Genomic DNA, 22071 nt, shown 5'->3' with positions numbered 1-22071 from the left:
CTGGAGTCCTTTTTTATGTTCTACCATGCTATGCACTGAAATTTATGCACATTTCTGGAAGAAGGCGCTCGCGTATGTGACGACACAAACGATGCATTGCGCGCGTGCTAGAGCTTCACCGTCCTGATAACAAGAAAAACGATACATATCGGTTTTTAATTATTAATAAAGGATCGGTGGAAGAGCACTTCTTAGCGAAAGCAGAAGATGAACAGTTAATACATCACTATCCATGAGCAAAGTTCGGAGATTTATACGCTCCTCGGAACAAGTTCTAACAACAAATTAAATTCTAACATGCACAAAGAAATTTTTATTGCACGTCAACACATTACAGAAGTCTCAGACCTCGTTATTTATCCCTGTTCAAATCACGTGTTCTTAGTCCAATCGGTTTTGATAATAGCCATCTTAGATCACTATACAGCATTTCACACGCCTGGCATAGTGGAAGCTGTCAAGCATAGTGTCGAAAAAAAGTGGTTCTAAGCGCTCATCAAATGGCCGTCAGCTTCCTCATAATGTTTAGGGCCGCTGGACGATAACAGCTACCAAAATGATTCCTAGAAAAGTAAGCAAACATAGAGGTAAATATCCTCCGTAGCTTGTTTGTGTACACGCATTAAAAAAAATGTGTACCCGGAATATGCGTGTCGTGGGCCGCGTTACATCTTGGATAACGTTTTAATGGTAAATATACGGTTTTTAAGGTCATGTGGGTGTTTGAAGACACATTAATGGGAATACGTTTTCAAACATTCATTCGTTTTTCAATTACGCGAATTAATTAATAGTTGCCGGTTATGATACAGGAACTCTCGAGTGCAACCGTATTTCAAAAAAAATGTAATTACAATTCAAATATTAATCATTGTTTTACTCCTGTAAGAATCTTTCAATTATGGTAAGGTAGACCGCGCAGATGGTTTACCGTTTGTGTATAAAAATAAACCAGTACTTGATGCAAAGCGCACAACTTTACTAGTCAGTTTTCTTCGTTTGTTTGGAAAAACTGGAGTGGTGGGGCACCGGCTCCGATAGCCCTTGTAAGCACTATAGCACTGCTGTTAACATTCCAATACAGTAAAAACCCGCGTGTAAGAACCTATACTTTTACAGGTCTGGCAAGGCGGGTTCTTATATTTTGGGATAGTTACTAACAATTACGGCAAAATAGGTTCTTTTTAGGTTCTTAATTTTTTTTCCAAGTTGCTTAATCAGCAGTAGGGTTAATAATTAAGGAAGTGTGCCTGAAAGCATAGATACTTTGATATAGAGATATCCTGTATGCATGTTATATCTGTAATCTTATCTTTTGGTTAAGGTAATTTCCTTGAATTGTAATGCGCACCCCTGCGCATAGTGATGCGCACCCCTGTGCATAGTGGCGCGCGCTGCTTGTTCGAATTTTCCGGTATTAAGTGCGCGCGCGCGCCACAGTTGTACAAGAAAACACAGCAAAAGGCGCGCGTTTTTTACTTAAAATCGCTTTGACAGAAAAACGAAGTCGGTTACCGCCATTTTTTATTTCCTAAAATAGTTAAATATATACGGAAAAATGATATACTTAAAGAAGAAAAAAAGTTGGGTTGTAGAAGTTTTGCTATTTCTCTTAAAAGCCGTAAAAATACTTCAAAATGGCGCTTTTACCGTATGAATAGTGGAGAAAAAAATGTCTTTTTGTGCGATCTCTTAAAATGTGATTTGTTTTGAACATTAGCTACTACGGGTTATTGTTTAGGAGATCGGATTATGGCAGCTCGACAAGCAGAACTTGATTTTCTAAAGACTATAGGCACTCTTTTTGAAGGGATTTTTCCTTGCGCGATCAGTAAAAACGCGTCAACTCTACGCCCCTCTGTTGTGAAAACGGGGTCGGTACCCCTATTTTTTTATTACATTTTTTGAAAGCCCTTAACTTCAATATTGTTTATGCCAAGTTTTAAAAAATTCTGAATTGTAGAACTATTTCAAGGGAATTACCTTAAGCACATTTATATTTTAAAGCCCCATAATTTGTTTCATTTTTCATAGAGTAATCCATCATATAAGAACCTTTTGAATTTTTTGGCTAAGTAGGTTCTTATATTTTGGGGTATTAAAATCCAAAATTTCTGCCTTTATTTTCTACAAATTACTAGGTTCTTACACGCGGGTTTTTACTGTATAAGGAATGCATTCATGCTTACCAATGATTAAGATAATGGAAGAGCTGGTAAAGGTTATGGCGATCATCGAAGCCTGGGGCTTTGGGGATGAGCTTGTGATAGGCATCGTAGAACTCAGGACTGAATCCTCCAAACATGCCAGCGATGCCGAGCTCAAACTCGTGATGGCCATAGAATGAGGCTGGGTCAAATATCACTGAAAATAAACAATCACTGGTCATGTAAACAACGGTGTTCAGTCTTCATAACTAGCAGGACTCTGCAAAGCTTTGAAGAACACTGAACCAATTTGAAGAGCCCCCTTCCTGACGCCATCTTGTCATCCTGGAGAAATGATGAGTAGGAGGAAGCATTCATTCCCCACGTCTGATTTGGAGAGGCTTTAATGGCGTATTTGCTTGAATTTGGAGAATTAAATATGAAACTCTGTTCTTAGATATTTATTCATTGTTGAAACTAAATTAAGACAAAAACAAAGGCGTGTTTGACAAGGGTATGCTGGATATAGATAGTGTGGTTCTCGCAACATTCTTTGGCTTATTTCCAAAAACGGTCAAGGTGACTAAAGAAGCATGTTCCGCATTGTAAATGATTAACTAATCACTAATTAATACCTGGGTTAGATTCAACCTCTCCCACATTTCCACCCCATAAGTCCCCATGCAGCAGACTTGGCTTGATGTCCAAACCAGCAAAGTACTCGGGAATCTTTGCTTTGAGTTTCTCCCACAAGGTCTGCAGCTCAGGGTCACTTCCCTAACAGTATTCACACATGGTTAGGCAACAGTACACATGGTTAGGCAACAGTACACATGGTTAGGCAACAGTATTCACACATGGTTAGGCAACAGTATTCACACATGGTTAGGCAACAGTATTCACACATGGTTAGGCAACAGTATTCACACATGGTTAGGCAACAGTATTCACACATGGTTAGGCAACAGTACACATGGTTAGGCAACAGTATTCACACATGGTTAGGCAACAGTATTCACACATGGTTTGGCAACAGTACACATGGTTAGGCAACAGTATTCACACATGGTAAGGCAACAGTATTCACACATGGTTTAGCAACAGTATTAACACATGGCTAGGCAACAGTGTTCACACATGGTTAGGCAACAGTATTCACACATGGTAAGGCAACAGTACACATGGTTAGGCAACAGTATTCACACATGGCTAGGCAACAGTATTCACACATGGCTAGGCAACAGTATTCACACATGGCTAGGCAACAGTATTCACACATGGTTAGGCAACAGTATTCACATATGGTTAGGCAACAGTATTCACACATGGTTAGGCAACAGTATTCACACATGGTTAGGCAACAGTATTCACACATGGTTAGGCAACAGTATTCACACATGGTTAGGCAACAGTATTCACACATGGTTAGGCAACAGTATTCACACATGGTTAGGCAACAGTATTCACACATGGTTAGGCAACAGTATTCACACATGGTTAGGCAACAGTATTCACACATGGTTAGGCAACAGTATTCACACATGGTTAGGCAACAGTACACATGGTTAGGCAACAGTATTCACACATGGCTAGGCAACAGTATTCACACATGGTTAGGCAACAGTATTCACACATGGTTAGGCAACAGTATTCACACATGGTTAGGCAACAGTATTCACACATGGTTAGGCAACAGTACACATGGTTAGGCAACAGTATTCACACATGGTTAGGCAACAGTACACATGGTTAGGCAACAGTATTCACACATGGTAAGGTAACAGTATTCACACATGGTTAGGCAACAGTATTCACACATGGTTAGGCAACAGTACACATGGTTAGGCAACAGTATTCACACATGGTTAGGCAACAGTATTCACACATGGTTAGGCAACAGTATTCACACATGGTTAGGCAACAGTATTCACACATGGTTAGGCAACAGTATTCACACATGGTTAGGCAACAGTATTCACACATGGTTAGGCAACAGTACACATGGTTAGTCAACAGTATTCACACATGGTTTGGCAACAGTATTCACACATGGTTAGGCAACAGTATTCACACATGGTTAGGCAACAGTACACATGGTTAGGCAACAGTATTGACACATGGTTAGGCAACAGTACATATGGTTAGGCAACAGTATTCACACATGGTTTGGCAACAGTATTCACACATGGTTAGGCAACAGTATTCACACATGGTTAGGCAACAGTATTCACACATGGTTAGGCAACAGTATTCACACATGGTTAGGCAACAATACACATGGTTAGGCAACAGTATTCACACATGGTTAGGCAACAGTACACATGGTTAGGCAACAGTATTCACACATGGTTAGGCAACAGTACACATGGTTAGGCAACAGTATTCACACATGATTAGGCAACAGTATTCACAAATGGTAAGGCAACAGTATTCACACATGATTAGGCAACAGTATTCACACATGGTTAGGCAACAGTACACATGATAAGGCAACAGTATTCACACATGGTTAGGCAACAGTATTCACACATGGTTAGGCAACAGTATTCACACATGGTTAGGCAACAGTATTCACACATGGTTAGGCAACAGTACACATGGTTAGGCAACAGTATTCACACATGGTTAGGCAACAGTATTCACACATGGTTAGGCAACAGTACACATGGTTAGGCAACAGTATTCACACATGGTTAGGCAACAGTACACATGGTTAGGCAACAGTATTCACACATGGTTAGGCAACAGTATTCACACATGCAATGCAATGGCAGACACACCCCAAAAATTAATTGTTATGGAAGACTATGTCAAGAATCCTTTATCACTCCAGGTTGGTTAATAAACAGCATATAAATTTTAAATTATGTGTTGAATCTGATTGTCTGAGGCATTTTGGAGCTTATGCAAAAAGAAAATAGATATACAAAGTCTTACTGTAATAAACTGCAAATATTTGCCAATAAGAAGACATTATATTAATTACAAATAGGACTAACCTCCTTTAGAACCATGACAAGTTGCAGCTCCAGTCTTGATTCCACAAAGAAATCCTGAAAGAGTCACACAGATTGGTAATGACAAAAAAGCGAACAAGCAAGTACATCATTCATAAGTCACTCCTATCTTATGAGTTAACTTTGAAATAAGAGCAGCTTTTTTTAACAAACTAATTAAACCACCAGGATTTCACCAGGGAGGTGAGAGGATGGGGATGCACCTGAAATAATACCAAGAAATGTCTAACTCTTGATTTGCATAGACCTGGTATGCTCCAAGCAAAACAAACATTGAATCAAGACAGTTTCAAGTTACTGTTTCTTCTCCAGTCCTTACACTCAATAAATTTCTTCAAAAATGTCTTTTAGTTGTCTAAAAGTTTGTTGACATAGCCAAGGAGGATCTTACTGTGCCCCCCCCCCTAGACAAAATGGTGAACATATCAAGGGAAAATGGTAACTCCAGGAAAAGGTGGGTCACAACTACAAGAAGTCATTTCAATCTTTTTCTATGAAAAACAAAGCATCCCCTGCAAGCGTTTTTCGCCAGGTCACACATTCCAATGGAATACAAAACCTCTCTTCTGTCTTTAACTGCAAATTTCCCTGCATATTCAATGGTGAACACAGATTACCAATTTACACAGCTTGCAGGCACTTACCACCCAGTTGTCATACCACTGGTTGTTAAGAGGGATGTAGCCACAACAAGTGATTCCTGGGAACCCAAACTTTGAGACGGCATCAGCATCTCCTCTATTCAATTTCTCTATATTATGCAGATGCAATCTAAACATGAAAAACCAAAAGGTGTTTAAACAATTTGGAACATTTTTTTTTTCATTCACTTTAACAGTAACCTTCAATTTGTCAACAAAACATTGATTGGCTAGTAAAATATCATCATTTTGTTGATTCGACAATTTGTAAATAAAATTATACAATCTTTCTGTGTTGATGTTTCCACAGTACTTATCTATGCTATCAAAATCCCTTCACACTGGAACATTTATGATTGGCCACCAAGATTGCATGGTTTATCTACAGTTCTCAGGCTTTTAACCAGTTCCCCCATTACAGAATTGACATTCTATTAGACCAAACTCTCTAGAAATTAAAAAACTATACTAAATAAATACAGCCGGGGACTTGATACTTTTGATATTTCCATGGGTGAAAATAAATTGTCAGATGATGGATAAGCAGGTGAAATATGCCTCCTTTAGCAAACAGATGTGACTAGGAGGCCATTCAGTGCTAACCCAAGTCTCCTAAGAAACAAATCTCAGGTAATGGTAATTGTAGATAATAATTGGCAACCACAGTCACAAAGTGGCAGGTCATTTCTTGCTATCATCGTTTCCCAACTGTTACAGAGCCATAGAAGGAGAAGGGGCTTGGGATGGTTAGGAAGAGGCCATTTTCCCAAAATAAAACAAAAAATGATATAGTGAAATGCGCAATAAAGGCATACAGTTTCTTGTATTGTGCTCTTCCCAATATTTCAAGGCCTGTCATGACGCTGTCTTACAAGATTACCAGTGAAGTCAGGCAATCTATCCAATGGAGGGCCGCATTACCTTGCAAGCTGTCCACCAAGCTCAGCTTGGTAGTTCTTCAGGGTCTTGATATCCAGATGTTTCATGACTAACATTGAACCACTTCCTCCAGGGTGATCTAACACCTTAAAATAAGTGTTCATAAGGAAACGTGGTTATCTAGGCCTAGCAAACTGATACACATCATGTAGGGGATGGTTTAGCACCTTGAAATAAGTATGTCAAAGACAAACATGATTATCTAGGCCTAGCAAACTGGTAGACGTCATGTAGGGGATGGTTTAGCACCTTGAAATAAGTATGTCACAGAGAAACATGATCATCTAGGTATGGTACATAAATAACACAATTTGGTTTGAAAAGATATATTGTCCTAAATTGGTCCAGAGATGCAGACCCTTGGTCACATCCTAATATAATGCGAAAACATAGGGTGCCACCACCCCACCCTCCCTAGGGACTATGATACTACAATACGAAAACAATCCGGCTGTTTGCAGTTGTAAGTTATCCCTCTCGAAAAAGATATTGAGGAGAGAGTTAGTCTGATTGACTGGGTCTAGCAACACACTTAATGGCAATAAAACAATAAGGCTACCACCAAATCACCTGGCGGCCCCTATAAGGCTCGCGTGACCACTATATCACACGTAGATGGTTGCAAAATATTCCTCCAGATAATCCAAAGAATTATTTATCCCTTGACACCAAGGTGCCAGAGTGTAATCGACGTATTATTATGTCATTATACTCTAATACTTTAACCAGAACAATAAAATGTTATTCTACTCGTACTTGCCTTTTGTAACCATTCGCTCGTTTTACCTTGATTGGCTTTGGGACGACAACTGCTCCCGTTTTGTCCAACAAATCAAGGGACAAATACTCCCCCTCAAACATCCTTCTCGACTGAAAATAATAAGCATTCATATCATGGATCACTTTTTTCTTTTATAGAAGGGAAATTGATATCACGCCTTGCATTGTTACAGGATGACACGTCCTTTACTATCGCGTGCAAGATAACTAAATCTAGCCTACCTCATCTTTCTTGTTAATTTTCACAAAAATCACCCCATGGTCCGTATCATAGCTTTGACCCTCGTTAATGCAACCGCCTCCGAAGTGGCCGGTGCTCACAAGTTTACTTGTATTGAGCTCTTTCTTCAAGAAAGCCTCCAAGGCCTCGTCGGAAATCACGCGCGCCATATTGGATTCCACCCTGAGCCCACAGTGAGCCCCATACAGCGGTATTTGTGTAAGCATGCGCAATACGGTCAAACATCACTTTCAAAAAATGGCGCGTTTTATGTAAGATTTCACATTGAATTATTTTAATTAATTGCATTACTGATTTTACTCAAGTGAAATAAGTCTATGCGTGGATGTATTTTCGTGTCTTATAGGTGTGGTTGGCCGTTTTTTAAGTGCTTTGACTCACCGATTGATTGTTTGAGGGGCTATTTTCCATTGTAAGTTTCCGCAGATGTGTGCATTGTTTGTGAACGAAGAAGATAATTGAATGCTTATGATGGCCAAAACAACGCGGATACAAGAAGAAACAGCCATATCTGGCAAGGAGAATAGTCCGCCATGCTTGGAAAATGTATCAATGGGGGTATCAAGTGGTCTAGGATTGAAAATCTTGCCACATTCCAATACACTAGAACAACAACATATTCATCGAAAAGACAACCAGTTCGTGCAACTGACAGAAACTAAAGGACAGTCAACTGGGGAAGGATTGCCTGCTAATGATAGAAGTGATGGTAAGAACTAGAATCTATAGCTTGCTGTAGTATTTGTTAGTTTAAGAATGTTTTAAAAGTGTTAATTAAAATTGTACTATCTATTGACAATAAGGCTATCAGAAGTCGTAGGCACACGTTCTCGTTGTGCTGCCTTCAATATTTCTTATTTGTTCTTTTTTAACCTTAAATAAAAGCCAGGTTCTTATTTTCAGGCTTAAGTCAACCCCTTAGGTCAAACAATACGCTTGGCGCCATGCAACCCCAGAACAGCAAAGACCAAGGCAAGCTACTACAAAAATTTCGTCAGCTCCGACAATGGCAACAACAGCAACAGGAAAGCATGACAAAACAGCAACAAGAGCACATGGAAACATTGAAAATGCAACAAGAGAAATTGCAAATACTTTATGCCAAGGCTGCTAATAATGGAATCATCACAACTAAGGTGTTAACAGAATCGCAAAGCCCTTCTGCTCAGGATAATAAAAATTTTAACAAATGCCAGAGGTTTACTGCTTCACAACTTATGCATGGCCAGATAAGACCAGGAACAGGGGGAGCTCAGTTTAACCCTGCATTCAGGACAGTGTCTGGACTAGCGGGTGGTAATGTAAATGGCCGACCTGTTCAGCCTCTACTGATGTCACCTCAGCATTTTATTTCATCTACCACAGGGTCAGGCTTCTCCAGGGAATCCTATCCCTCCCCTGTACAGGCATCCCCACAGTACGCCATTAGCCCTTATTCCTGGTCACCAAATGACCAGCCGATGCCTGGAAATTCCCCGGGGTTATCTCAGACAGGTAAAGCACCAGCACCTTTTGTTGTCAATAACAGACTATTTCCTAGAGAAATGGAACCTGAACTTCCTGGTCAAGCAGAGATTGCTGTTTACCAGGAAAGTGTTGAGCTTCATAGTGACCTTGATTCACAGTCCGATGTCCAGTCAGAGTTTGATACTCTTAGTGGGGTATACCCACTGCAGGATGCTGAGTCACATGTCGACTCAGATGATGGTGACCTGAAACATTTGCCAGACCAGGAATTGTCTGATGAGGAAATAAGTGATGATGAGAGCGAAGGGAATTTGCTGGAAACAGTAATAGAGATCAAGCCTCAGGAAAAAGAGGTATAGCCTGGATTTTTTTATTGTAACTGTTTAATGTATTTATTCAAAAACGTAAACCAGAGTTTGAGCTGTTGCATCTCATGTCCCTGCTCATGCATTTTCCAGGGAGATATGATTTCTGTAATAACTTAAAGTTTGAAACTTATTTAAGAGTGATCCAAAACCTATAGAAGAAAAAGAAGTAAGTATCAACAAAGTTACTGTATACTAAATAGTACATCCGGTTTATAACCCCCTAGCAATATTCAAATATTTTCTCACAATAGTCTTTACCACCATTAAAATCTCCCTGAGAGTATAACACATGGACTTTGTTGTCTTTTTAGTCTAAATGCGTGACACCAGAACAAGCTAAAATTGAAGATGACCGGCCCATAACACCTGGAATTGGTATGTAGTTAGCTGATTACTTATTACACTTGTTGGCAGATGTTCTCTTCAGGGCCAAAACAGGCCTACTTTGGAGGGGAGGTTCACTGGATGTTACTACAGTAGGCAACTATTCTGAGAACTCTTTCTAATAACTGCCAAAATGCCCACTGGATGCATTAGACAAATAGCAGTAAAACCTGTTGTATTTTTTTTACATATAGTAATGTGTGGTAACATTTATTCATGTCTCTTGCAGGTTTATCTTCAGCAGCAACATTTGAGGAGCTGTTAGAAAAACAGCTGAAACTTGAAGAGAAGGCAAATATGACATTTAATTTTAATGCATATGCTGTACAATGAGTCTGAGAATATTACAGTTTTAATGTATAGTATAACCTATTTCACTTAATAAGTAATCACATATTTTGTCACTCTGTCTAGTTCTAATTATTGGTAAAATGTAATTAAAAAGCCCTGCTGAGAAGGGCCAGTAGTTAGTACTTGTCTGATATTATACTTTTGTAATAAAGCTGTTGTCTAATCCTGCCACTCTATAAAAACACCTGCAAACAGTGAAAAGCATGCTTTAGTGTGACCACGTCAAAGACTGAATAAACCAATTAAATCAAAGAGAATGTATGAAATGCTTTATCATCTAGTTGACATGATTTTCACTAGCCAACCAATGATGCAAATAATATTTTTAAGTGTATGACAGAATCCACCCAGTCATGAAATTTATGTCAAAACTGCGATTATTGCTTGCTAATAATAGTATTGGTTGCCATGGTTCTATAAGACACTTACAGTTAGATAATTAGAAATAGTCATAGATAAGGACACCCTATTAATTTTGGTTTACAAAGGTGTCCAGTACTACCCTACATATTGTACTCTTACAGGAAGCAAAGTCACCATCCCCAGTGAAACCCCAGAAGACATTTCTAAGAAAAGGCCAAGGGTTGGCAAGGTTTCGAATGAAACCACAACCAAAACCACATACCAAACCCTCTGTAGAAACCAAGAAACCTGGTACAGGACTAAGTCTTACTCAGGCCAAGCCCCAGCTGGTGACAAAACGAGAGTCTATAGTTTCTAATGAAACCACTAAAGCTACAAGTCGGCCTTCAGCTGCAGTGAGCAAGGTAAGCAGCTGTGACTATCAAGATATTCAAGTTGTAGATGCTTTTTTCACCCCAGTGTATGCAGTTCTAAAGTAAGCTATTTATGTAAATTAAGATGTTAACAGTTATCTTCAAACTAAAATCAAATAGTTCATAGGGGCCCATAGAAAAGTGGGACAAAATCTTGTTCAAAAAGGTAATGCTTAATGACTCCCCACATTTACTGTGGTTCTCCAAAGCCTGTGACTCAGATTTTTAAATGGCAGGGGTTTTATTTAGGCCCTCACGGCCACCAGAATGCTTGCTATTTGATTTTAGTTTTGAACTTTTATAAAATAAAATAACTTCCACCCCATGCTACCTTATCAATCTCAACCCCCTACCCACACCTGCCTACACCTGCCACCTGAAACTTAATAAACGCCCTGAAAGGGATGCGGTGCAGGTTTTTTATGTCATGTTTTTTTTTCTTTTGCAAGCTTTGCATGGACTTTTGCAGAAAAAAAAAACTAAAAAATAGCACACTTCATTGTAACAAACAATCTGATTTCCATTATTTGTGACTTGTCAAGCAGGTGACTAGAAAGGTTGCAGGGAAGTCTTCACCAGCTAATGCTTCAGTGATAGCTAGTCCTGAAGTGTCCTCTCCACAGCCATTTGGTACCAGCACTCTGGCTTCTCGAGTAATTGGTCCTTTCTCAGGAGCTCTTTCAGGGGCTTTGACAAAAACAACTCTTGCCAGGTATCTGGAGTTTTACAAATGGTGAAATGTAAAGTTATGTTCTGCTCTAAACTTTAATCACTTGAGGTCAGTTGCTCTTAGATTGGTCATTCTTATTTGAACATTAAATGCAATCAGATTTTTATTTTATTTGAATCAGTTTTGGTATGTTTTTTGTCTACTCATGCAATAGTTTGCTACCTGCGTTATGTTTTACTGTGTCCAGGTAAACATGATTTCAATTGAAACTATGCATATGCCTAGTATCAATCTCAATGATTAGCAAAATGACTTGAACTTGTGTGCCTGTTATAGGGCTTCATCCCCCACCCTGAGTCCCATGCGCCTTGGTGTCCACTCTAGTATAGATACCTCATTTCAGAGGATGAAACTGCAGTGGGAAAATAATGAAAAGGTTGGTACTGTTTAGTTTGTTTATGCCCTCTGCAAAATATTCAATTCCTAAAAACTGGACAATAGCATGATTTTTTACACAACTACTTTTTACCTTTCATCATACGCTTTCTATCCTTACTCTTACCCTATCCATCTTAACCCTTTCTTTACCCTTACTCTATTCAAGCCTTATCCTAACCTAACTCTACTTTACCCTTACCTATTGAAACCATACTCTTACATATACATATTACATTACCTTGCCTATCTATCCTTACCCTTTCATGCTGCCATTATATGCTCCTGCTCGATGGCGAGTCACACACAAAGCAATATCCAATTCTATCAGCTAATTCGAACAAAAAAAACAAGATATTCTCGTTCAAATATCGTCAATCATGAATCAGACTTCATTCCTAGATTTGTATTTTGAAGTTTTCTTGAGAGTAAGCTGTTGTATTTGGATTGTAAACAACAACAAAGCTGTGGTTGATCGACATTCCTAATCTTCCCTTACCATGTTGTATTTGGATTGTAAACAACAACAAAGCTGTGGTTGATCGACATTCCTAATCTTCCCTATCCATGTCTATCCATCTCTGTGTCTTATATGTCTTAAGTTGATGATGACTTACACCATGTGGTTAGTTTTTTATTTATTATTATATGTGCATTTTCATTATTCCTGAGTGTATGGAGTTTCTGTTGTGGTAATATGTTTGTTGTCACAGGTTGAGGAAGATGAATTGGAGGAGTTTGAAATGCTAGAGCAGGCTGCTGCAAATGCATCCTTCTCATCGAACTGCTCCACAGTGGTCCGCATACTAGAGAAAGGAAAAACACAGAAGGATGGGGGCAGTCAGACCTCCATTAAGCCATCAACCCAGGGATATAAAGAGAGCAAGAAAGGTGCTTACATATTGCATTTTTAAACCTTTTTTGTTTAATATTAAAACAGCAGCATTGCCACTCTAAAGCAAAAAATGTGGGTGGAGCTTTAAATCTACATTAAACATGGTTTTATTGGGATATTCATTTTACTTCAATTTTTTTCACATTGATTTGGTGTTGTGACAGCATGCAAAAAGGTTGTACTTAGCTTTAAGCCCTAATCTGTTATCACCCTTTTTTTCTCTCAAAAAGATGCTGCAGTTGGTCATGGTGGAATTCTAAGCCCAGTAGATACTGGTTATGCCAGCAGTGAGAGTAGGGTGCCAGGAGGTACCACAAGTCATGCAAACACAGTCATTGACAGGGAGGAAGAACATCCTGGTAAGAAAGCTTCCTGCTTTGATGCAGATCTTCTAAGATGCTCAAAAGCTTTTCTTATCTAGAATATTTGAGGTTCTCATTCCCTTTTGTTTCCACACAAATCGAACATATTAACTTTACTCTATATACCTTGCCATAACTTCATTTTACCTCACAGTACCTCAACTTATCTTACATACAATAACCCACCTAGCCTTACTTTATACCTTACTTCAGCTTGCCCCATTGCATCTTACCTTTTTTAAAACTTGTCTACCACTTGCATTGCACTTACTTGCATTGCACTTACTTGCATGTATAACCTTCCCTTCCCTTACCTCACATTATCTAAACCCTTTCTTTAATTTGGTAATTTGCCTAGCCCAACCATACACTACCAATCCCTAACCCACCTCGCCTGCTTGACTAAAGCTATCTTATCTTTGATCTTTATCAATGATGCTTTAGATGACAACCAGTTATCAGAGGATGAACTGGGAGATGAGGATGTAACATTACACGAGATGAGTCTTGACAGTGCAATAGAGGATGGGGAGCTGATTTCTAAAAACCTACATTCCCAAGTGGTACGCCTTCACGATGCAGCCGCCTTCACAACAGAGAAAGGTATCTCTTAGCCTGTTATTAGACCTTGCTCTAAGTCTCTTTTACACAGTCTAGTCCTTTGTGTTCTGTTCGGGATTCCTGTGGTGTGCTGCCAGTGACATCCCAACTCTAACCAACCACAGGTTGAAAAAGTTTTGAAAAATAAAGCTTCATTTAAACCGTACAGATATTTCCTTTTGCTTCATTTTTAAAATGGTTGGCATACTTCAAAATTCAAAAGTTACTGTACCTATTTTTGATTGTCATTTATTATCAGTGACCACAGCAACCCAAAAGTCCCCTCCATCGCCACCGCTCTCTTCCATGACGTCATCAGAAGATTTTGATGACGAGGAGGCTTGGGGCGAAATCAAATCGCAAGCCGGGTGGCCTGGGACTGAAAGTGAACCTGATAGCGATGACAGTGAGAGCACCGTCATGGATGTCCATGACATTATCTCCTCCACCCCTCCCCCCTTGAGACGGCCACGTGGTGATCACGTGGATAGCGCAGGAAACGAGGCTGCCGTAACGTCGACTCCGCCTACTTCATCCCTTGTAACGAAGCTGTTTCCGCAGCTGAAGCCCAAGCCAAAGGTGAGTACTTTGAAGCCAAAGTGAGATTCCTTCTGAGTACGTCTGTTGTAAAACCAAGTATAACTACGGTTTTCAATATGCTGAGAACATTCGCCGACGATTTCCAACCGCCAATCTTCCAAACGCCTTCTGGCTGCTTCTTGGCCAATTAATATTTGTTTTCTCTTACTCATGCTCTTGATTTATCAGGTGTCTGAAGAGAAGAAACCTTCGACATCCATCGAAGAAGCCCCGGCACCAGCCATCGAGACTGAGTCTGGTCCAAGTAGGGCAGTGCAGGACAAGCTACTGGAGCTGGAACAAGAGATCAGTAAATTCCGACAGGAAAACAAGGCGCTTGCCAAGATACGAGAAGAACGAGAACAGGTAAGAGAGCGGGAACAAAGGGATCAGTAAATTCCGACAGGAAAACAAGGCGCTTGCCATTGATACGAGAAGAACGAGAACAGGTAAGAGAGTGGGAACAAAGGGATCAGTAAATTCCGACAGGAAAACAAGGCGCTTGCCAAGATACGAGAAGAACGAGAACAGGTAAGAGAGTGGGAACAAAGGGATCAGTAAATTCCGACAGGAGAACAAGGTGCTTGCCAAGATACGAGAATAACATAAGCAGGTAAAAGAAATGGAACAAAAGATTAGTATAAATTCCGAGAGGAAAACAAGGCAATGGCCAAGATACGAGAAGAACGAGAACAGGTAAGAGAGATGAAACAAGATTAAATTCCAACAATGGAACAAAGCATTCAACAAGGTAGGAGAAGAATGACAGCAAGTTCTTGTATATTTAGACGCTGTATCAATCAAGACTCAGCACTCGGACAAGTTCTTGTATATTTAGACGCTGTATCAATCAAGACTCAGCACTCGGACAAGTTCTTGTATATTTAGACGCTGTATCAATCAAGACTCAGCACTCGGACAAGTTCTTGTATATTTAGACGCTGTATCAATCAAGACTCAGCACTCGGACAAGTTCTTGTATATTTAGACGCTGTATCAATCAAGACTCTGACAGATACCCATATTTCAAAAAGAACCTCTGAAAACCAATTTTTATTGTTGCTCTCTGCTAATTTTTTGTATTATAGGTACAGCCCATCATGAAAAGCATCCAATTCATACGTTGAAGTTTGTGATGGTTTCATTTTTCCCATTGTTTACTCCCAGGGCCTCATCAGACTTCAGGATGAAATTACGTCGTTCGAGAAGCAAAAATCCGAAGAACTGGAGCGCCTCGAGAAATTCCGAGAAGAAGAAACGCAGAAATTACGGTAGCGTAATAAAACAATAGCACAGAGTTTAGTAACCACTGTGTGATCTCAGAAAGATATTGAGGCATTTATTATGTTTTGAAATCATACATTTAGTTTTAAATCATTGAATTTCTTTTTTAGAAGAGCAGTTGTAGAGCACTCTAGGTTAAACATCACTGAGGGTTTAAAAACCACTACAAAGTCTTCCATCTCCTTGAAATTCTAGAAATTTTATTGAGATTTAAAAAAAAACATCAAAACCATATAAATTTTTTGTCGTCCATATACTTGCAAAATCCTGAACCATGTGCGTTGCTATATTTTTCAGCCGGGAGAAAAAAGTTTTCGAGAAATACCAGAAGGCAGCACGAGCGAACCCTGACAAGAAAGAGCGGGAGGAGATTGAGTCGCTGAAAGCTCAGGTAGGTCACGTGTCCACCATCACGTGAGCGAAAGCCTTACATTGGACGTGCTAATCACGTGTTTCTGATCTGTTAGCTGTCCGAGCTTCAAGAAGAGATGAAGCGACGCGACTCTCGCTGGTCAGCGGCATCCGCCCGTTACAGAAACCGGATCGAGGCTCTGGAAGAACAGAACAAGGAGTTGCAGGAGGAGGTGAAACTGCTGGAAAAGTACCGCTTGGATCTCTGGCGCACAGAGCAAGACAAGGTAGTGATGGTTGTAAATTCATAAAGAATACCGATATAGATAACACCACTTACCCCGACTCTAACCCTATTTTAGTGTACTTAGTTTTTTTGATATGAATTAACAACACGGACACCTCACATGTCATCAATGCCATATGTGGTTGAAGCAGGCAAGCGATTATCCACGAGCTACACGTTTATAGCAGGAAAAGCTTAAGTATGCATATGGCACTATATTGGATTTAGTGCTTACGAGTTGTTTGTAGGTCGCATGCCCCTCCTTTTAAATGTTGCAAACCACTTTTGTTTTGGTCTTTATTTCACAGGCTGGAAATGGCGAAAACAGTGGCAAAGAGACACGTCCACGAAAAGAGAAACAACGGAAGACAGCGCGACCATCTGAACAACCAGAATACCGTATGTACACGCGGTGTTTATCCTTAGTGTTAAGCGTATAGTTTAAACCTGTACCGAAACGGTTGTTAGGGGAGGAGGGTCATATGGACCTTCCAATACCTTTTAAGGTACGCAATGTTAGAACATTAAAATCGATACTCAAGTAGTGCAAGTATAAACTTAACAATGAGACTACGAGTTCGAGTTTTCTATGTGGCAGTAGATAGTCAACGAGGCGCACCTGCGATAAGTGAGCTTAAGGTGCCCAGTCACCTTCGCAGACTGTAACATCAGTGCTGACTGTCCCTCCCGAAATTAGTGAAACCTATTAGGGAGTAAATAGTTCTAAGTTCTAAGGCGCGTAGCGCCTCTCGTTTTCATAAAAAACGAGAACGAGTAGTCTAATTGTTTTAGTTTAAATCCACTCACATACTACCTTCGAAAGAATTACGATTTTAATAATTCTCAGTAATGAATACCCGCTTTTGGCGCGATAAGGCCGGCTTTTTCGCTACTCACTGTCTATGGCTAAATAGATAGTGAGTACGGGAGCCAATCCAATTGCGAGATTCGTGATCAATATTCCGTGCCGAGCAGAATAGAGTCTGTGCTAAGCGACTCTTACATATTTGCCATTATACTCTAATCGCTTTCACTTCTTTCATATTCAGAAGGCGTATCCAGACATCCTGCTTCTGATCGTCCACAGCCTCGTTTGCCTGTCGTCATGGAAACCCTTTCAAGTCCGCCTGTGCAGTCGCACTCCAATTCGCTCGACAGGTTCGTGTAACGTGCTTGTTTGACTTACTTTCGAACCGTGTTATCAAAGCTTATCTTAATCCATTTTAGAATACTAGTCTTTCCTTCAAATGTTAATGGAGAACGAGGTAATTCAATTCATTTCGTAATTTTCCGGATTCTTTTAACGAACAACATAGCTCTTCCCTTGGTGAAACTTTGCTACGCAGGCTTTTGAACTAATATACAATCAGAATGCAATATAATTAAGGTTGTTTAGTAAAAGATGTGAAAGTTGTCTTTGACTCACCCTAGGATGAATAACTCTGGATCTGATGTGAATAACAACAGCGAGGGGGGCGTGAGTGGCAAATCCCCTGTCAAGTCAGACGTAACTGCGACAAGAATCTCCCCGCTCTTGCCACCGACACATACCCCAAACAGGTAGAAAACACTAATCATTTCAACACCATTCCTGAGCCTATCAAGGAGTCGGGTTTACACGATGTTTTTAAAGCCACATTTCGTTGGCTAAAGACGGTTATTTCATAAAATATTCGCGTCACTTTGATATCACGAATTAAATGACGTCAATATAAATGTCGCGCGAATAAATCAGTGAACATCTATTATTCTCAGTGGGCCATTAGAAGAGAACCCGGCTGCTTCCTCGCCATCCGGGCCCCCAGCAAAGCAGAGACGAAACGTGCGATTTGTCGCAAACCCTGATTTAGCGCATGCGCACGAGGCAACAGTAGAGGAGATCAGAGCTCATGAGATCGCTCACCCGGATGGTAAGGTGGAGCAAGTTCAGCCCGATGGGTCACGTGTCATCCTCTTCGCCAATGGAACACGGCGAGAGATTAGCAGCGACGGCAAGACGGTCATTGTTACGTTCTTTAATGGTGACATCAAGCAAGTAATGCCGGACCAACGAGTGGTGAGTGAACGAGAGACGAGTTACTTGTACGAGCTAGAGTAGTGGGTTGACATCATGCAAGTAATGCTGGCCCAACGAGTGGTGAGTTGACGAGGTACGAGTTTCTTGTACGGGCTAGTGTTTTGGGATCATATCAAACACGTAATGCTGGACCTACGAGTGATAAGTTAACGAGTGGCTCGTACAGGGGCTAGTAATAAGTGATATCGAACAAATTGTGCTGGGGGATTGTGGCGAGTGACCTTAAAGAATGTCAATCACCAACTCCTTTGATATTATTTATCAATGAAAATGCAGTTGTTTATTCGCAAGGAATTTTTTTTTTAAAATCTACGAATTAACTCTTATTTGTTTTTGACGATATTTGATTGAAAATTTCTTGGTTTCTTGCTTGTATTAAGCGGGAGCATAAAATGGCGGCGTGATTGGCCTCTTTAACTAGTTGCAAGTTGTTCGTGATCATGGTCATATCGGCTGTGGCCGAGAAGACCAGGCAAACGCATGAATGTGGATAATCATACCCTGGCTTCGTTCGCTTTACAGGTGTACTACTACTCTGAGGCTCAGACTACTCACACGACGTATCCTGACGGTCTCGAAGTCCTGCAATTTCCCAAGTATGCACCACGCTAAGTATCATTTGAGATCACTTCACTGTTTCCTGTCGCCGACGTTCAACTATTCAAAAGCATGATTCTCACCTCAAAGCGATCTTTTTTTTAAACAGCAACCAGATCGAAAAGCACTATACGGACGGCACTAAGGAGATTATCTTCCCTGATCAGACTGTCAAGTACCTACACACTAACGGCTCCGAGGAGTGTGTTTTCCCCGATGGCACAGTGCAGCGCCTTAGCCATGATGGTGAGAGAACCATCGAGTTCCCGAACGGGCAACGCGAGATTCACACCAAATTCTACAAGGTACGCTAGTCTAAACCTTGGTCTCGTATTAGAGACTCAATAGCAGTGCACTTAGGTACCGAATAATACCTTGTCACGGTTAAAATTATATTTTCTTAGGATTTCATACAGCAACTCAGCCATGATGGCGAGAGAAATATCGCACTGACAGCGCGCATTATTCGTACACAATTTTACGAGGTATAAATGCGCGTTTGTTCTTGATTCTCAAGAAAAGAGAACGAAACGGCAACGTCTTTAGATCAGATTACCTGATTAAGATTTCTGAGCGATCTTTAATCATCAGTTTTTTACACGGTCAAGAAACTCAATCTTTTATTTAGACCACAAAATAAAATGTCTGCCACGACTTGATGCATTGTATGATATGCAGCAAATAAAAGGGCTAAAAGCAGGATATCTTATCGTGCACTGAATGTTTGTTTTATGGTTGTAGAAGCGAGAGTATCCCAATGGAACAGTGAAGACTGTGTTCCAGGACGGGCGAACCGAAACCAGGTATTCTAACGGTCGGCTACGCGTCAGAGACCAAGAAGGGCGGGTTATTATGGATACTGCTGACCAGACTGTCAGATAGCATCGTAGCATTAGTCCCTAAGTGTGTTTAAATCGCTCATTAAATAAACTAGACATTTGTAAATATATCCTTAAGCATGATGGCGGTTGCTGTCTCACGTTTGTTTATCTAGATACATATGCAGTATTCGAAAATACAGATAATATTTTAGTGCTAGTTGAAGAAAGTAGAACAACTAAGAATTATGACATGAAATGTAAATGTCAGAATTGTAAATAAATATTTTCATATTAGATATCGAAAGGCATATTTTCGTGATGAGTGATATTTTTTGTAAATAAATTGACAAAATATACCTTTAGCAAACTTCAACTTTAGTTAGCCAATTTTAGTTATATTACGTCCCAATATCTCGCTCTACTAGTCCAATGGTCCCACCAAGTCGAGCCATCCTTACTTCCCCCACTTCCGTTACTAAGTTTCACTAAGTTCCCCTTGCCATGAAATTGAGTTATCTACACTCCCCATTGGCTTTTGACTATTGGCTATTGACAGCAAGGCGTTGGTGCGCAGCCTGTGTAGCGGACCCAAAAGGAAAGGAAAGGGGTACGCGGGCAAAAGAAAACCCCGCCCAAAACACACTACTAAAGGCCAAATGGTTGCGGCTAGAGTTCTAAAAGATAGCAAAGGATGTGTAAGTCTACCACTTGACAAACTATACATCTGCAGATCTATCCCACTCCTTCCAAATTGAGTACAAGATGTCGGAAACCAATTTTGTTAGCTTTTAGATAGCAAAGAATGTCTAAGTCCAATTGACGAACTATGCAACTGCAGATCAATCCCTTTCCTTCCAAACTAAATACAAGATGTCAGAAACCTTAGTTATGATAGACAGCAAATGATATGGAAATTCCTCATTCGTACCACATCCCTAGTCCACCCCCTTACGTAGCATGCTGGTTAGTCTATATGGCCCCTGTTAGCCCATCCGAATACAGTCATTACTCGTTAGTGGTCATAATGACCGTTTCTAATCGGTATGGTCGGTGTTTAGGTATTTGGTGTATACAGTCCTGTTCCCGTAAGGGTCAACCCTGGTTTCTATGGCTACGGGCGATCGTTCTGTTTCACGTGTAAACCGAAGTACAAGGTAAACTCAATCAAGAGCAAGTGACCGCATTTACTAGTTGCTGCCGATAACCCATTTATTTATGAAGCATATTCATTATCAACTTAACAAATAGATATTCCGGAAATAGCCCGAATGGAATGGGACCTAGTTTACAGTAGCGAGAATATGTGTACAACAACAGTTTATCCGCAGCCATGAAAAATAAAATCAAAGGCTCTGTGAGCCAACTCGTGAATGCAAATATATTTTTCTAGTTATTTCTTGTGCGCATAAAAGGTATACAGGATACTGAACAAAGCATGAACACATTCAAGATGCTGAGAGTACATAAAAATGTCCTTATACCTTTTTTCTTTTCGATGTCATGACACACCAAGAACAGTATAATTGATTATTATAAAAATAAAAAAAATAAATAATGAAAAAAAGCGCTATCAATGGGAATCGAACCCGGGTCGTTGCGGTCAGAGTCAAGTGGAATTTCTTAGTCGAATTTTAACTTACATTAGTTTTAATACCATTGGTATCGTACCGTACGGAAAGTTTTTGCTAGCATGTCAAATTTTAGCATATTCTTTCCGAAAACAAAATAAGATACCCGCAATAATTAATCATGCTACTGTCATATAAAGTGTTTTATGCATGTCAACATTCTATAAATGCGCAAAATCGTTATTGTGTAGTTCCAGAAATTATCCATACCCCCCTATTGAGGGGGTCGGAGGTATGAACCCCCACCCCTCTGGAATTTCCAACTCCCTGGAAAAATATAGATACTGTAACTGTTAAGGAAAAAGGTCATTTAACCCCCCTTCCCTCTGGAAATTCCTGGGCGTTTGAACCCCCTACCCCCCGGAATTTACAATC

At 40.1% G+C, this 22071-nt stretch overlaps 2 protein-coding genes across 3 annotated transcripts; one reads left to right on the top strand and one right to left on the bottom strand.

Annotated features, from left to right (window-relative positions):
* Positions 1-298: 298 nt before the first annotated feature.
* On the bottom strand, positions 299-7955 carry LOC5513059 (ketosamine-3-kinase). The gene is made up of 8 exons (XM_001633359.3): positions 7747-7955; positions 7531-7614; positions 6727-6830; positions 5809-5935; positions 5147-5200; positions 2783-2924; positions 2190-2364; positions 299-563 (listed from the first exon to the last, which is right to left on the bottom strand). Exons 1-8 carry the CDS (start codon positions 7912-7914, stop codon positions 497-499), a joined length of 921 nt encoding a protein of 306 aa, XP_001633409.1. The 5' UTR covers positions 7915-7955; the 3' UTR covers positions 299-496.
* Positions 7956-7971: 16 nt separating this feature from the next.
* On the top strand, positions 7972-20441 carry LOC5513063 (centromere protein J). 2 transcript variants are annotated; one of them, XM_048726503.1, is made up of 22 exons: positions 7972-8474; positions 8669-9585; positions 9912-9975; positions 10214-10275; positions 10860-11102; positions 11654-11823; positions 12118-12217; positions 12930-13107; positions 13342-13470; positions 13918-14076; positions 14333-14652; positions 14842-15018; positions 15820-15923; positions 16234-16327; positions 16404-16574; positions 16882-16972; positions 17623-17731; positions 18005-18133; positions 18329-18629; positions 19173-19246; positions 19357-19552; positions 19989-20441. In XM_048726503.1, the coding sequence occupies exons 1-22, from the start codon at positions 8228-8230 to the stop codon at positions 20127-20129; spliced, it is 4176 nt and encodes a 1391-aa protein (XP_048582460.1). In that variant the 5' UTR covers positions 7972-8227; the 3' UTR covers positions 20130-20441. The 2 variants fall into 2 exon arrangements, with proteins under 2 accessions (XP_048582460.1, XP_048582461.1); XM_048726504.1 differs by having other exon boundaries at positions 7973-8474; positions 11657-11823.
* Positions 20442-22071: the final 1630 nt, after the last annotated feature.

Source organism: Nematostella vectensis, chromosome 4 (genome assembly GCF_932526225.1).
Source record: "Nematostella vectensis chromosome 4, jaNemVect1.1, whole genome shotgun sequence".
Taxonomy (NCBI): domain Eukaryota; kingdom Metazoa; phylum Cnidaria; class Anthozoa; order Actiniaria; family Edwardsiidae; genus Nematostella; species Nematostella vectensis.
This window is presented reverse-complemented; position numbering and strand designations above follow the sequence as displayed.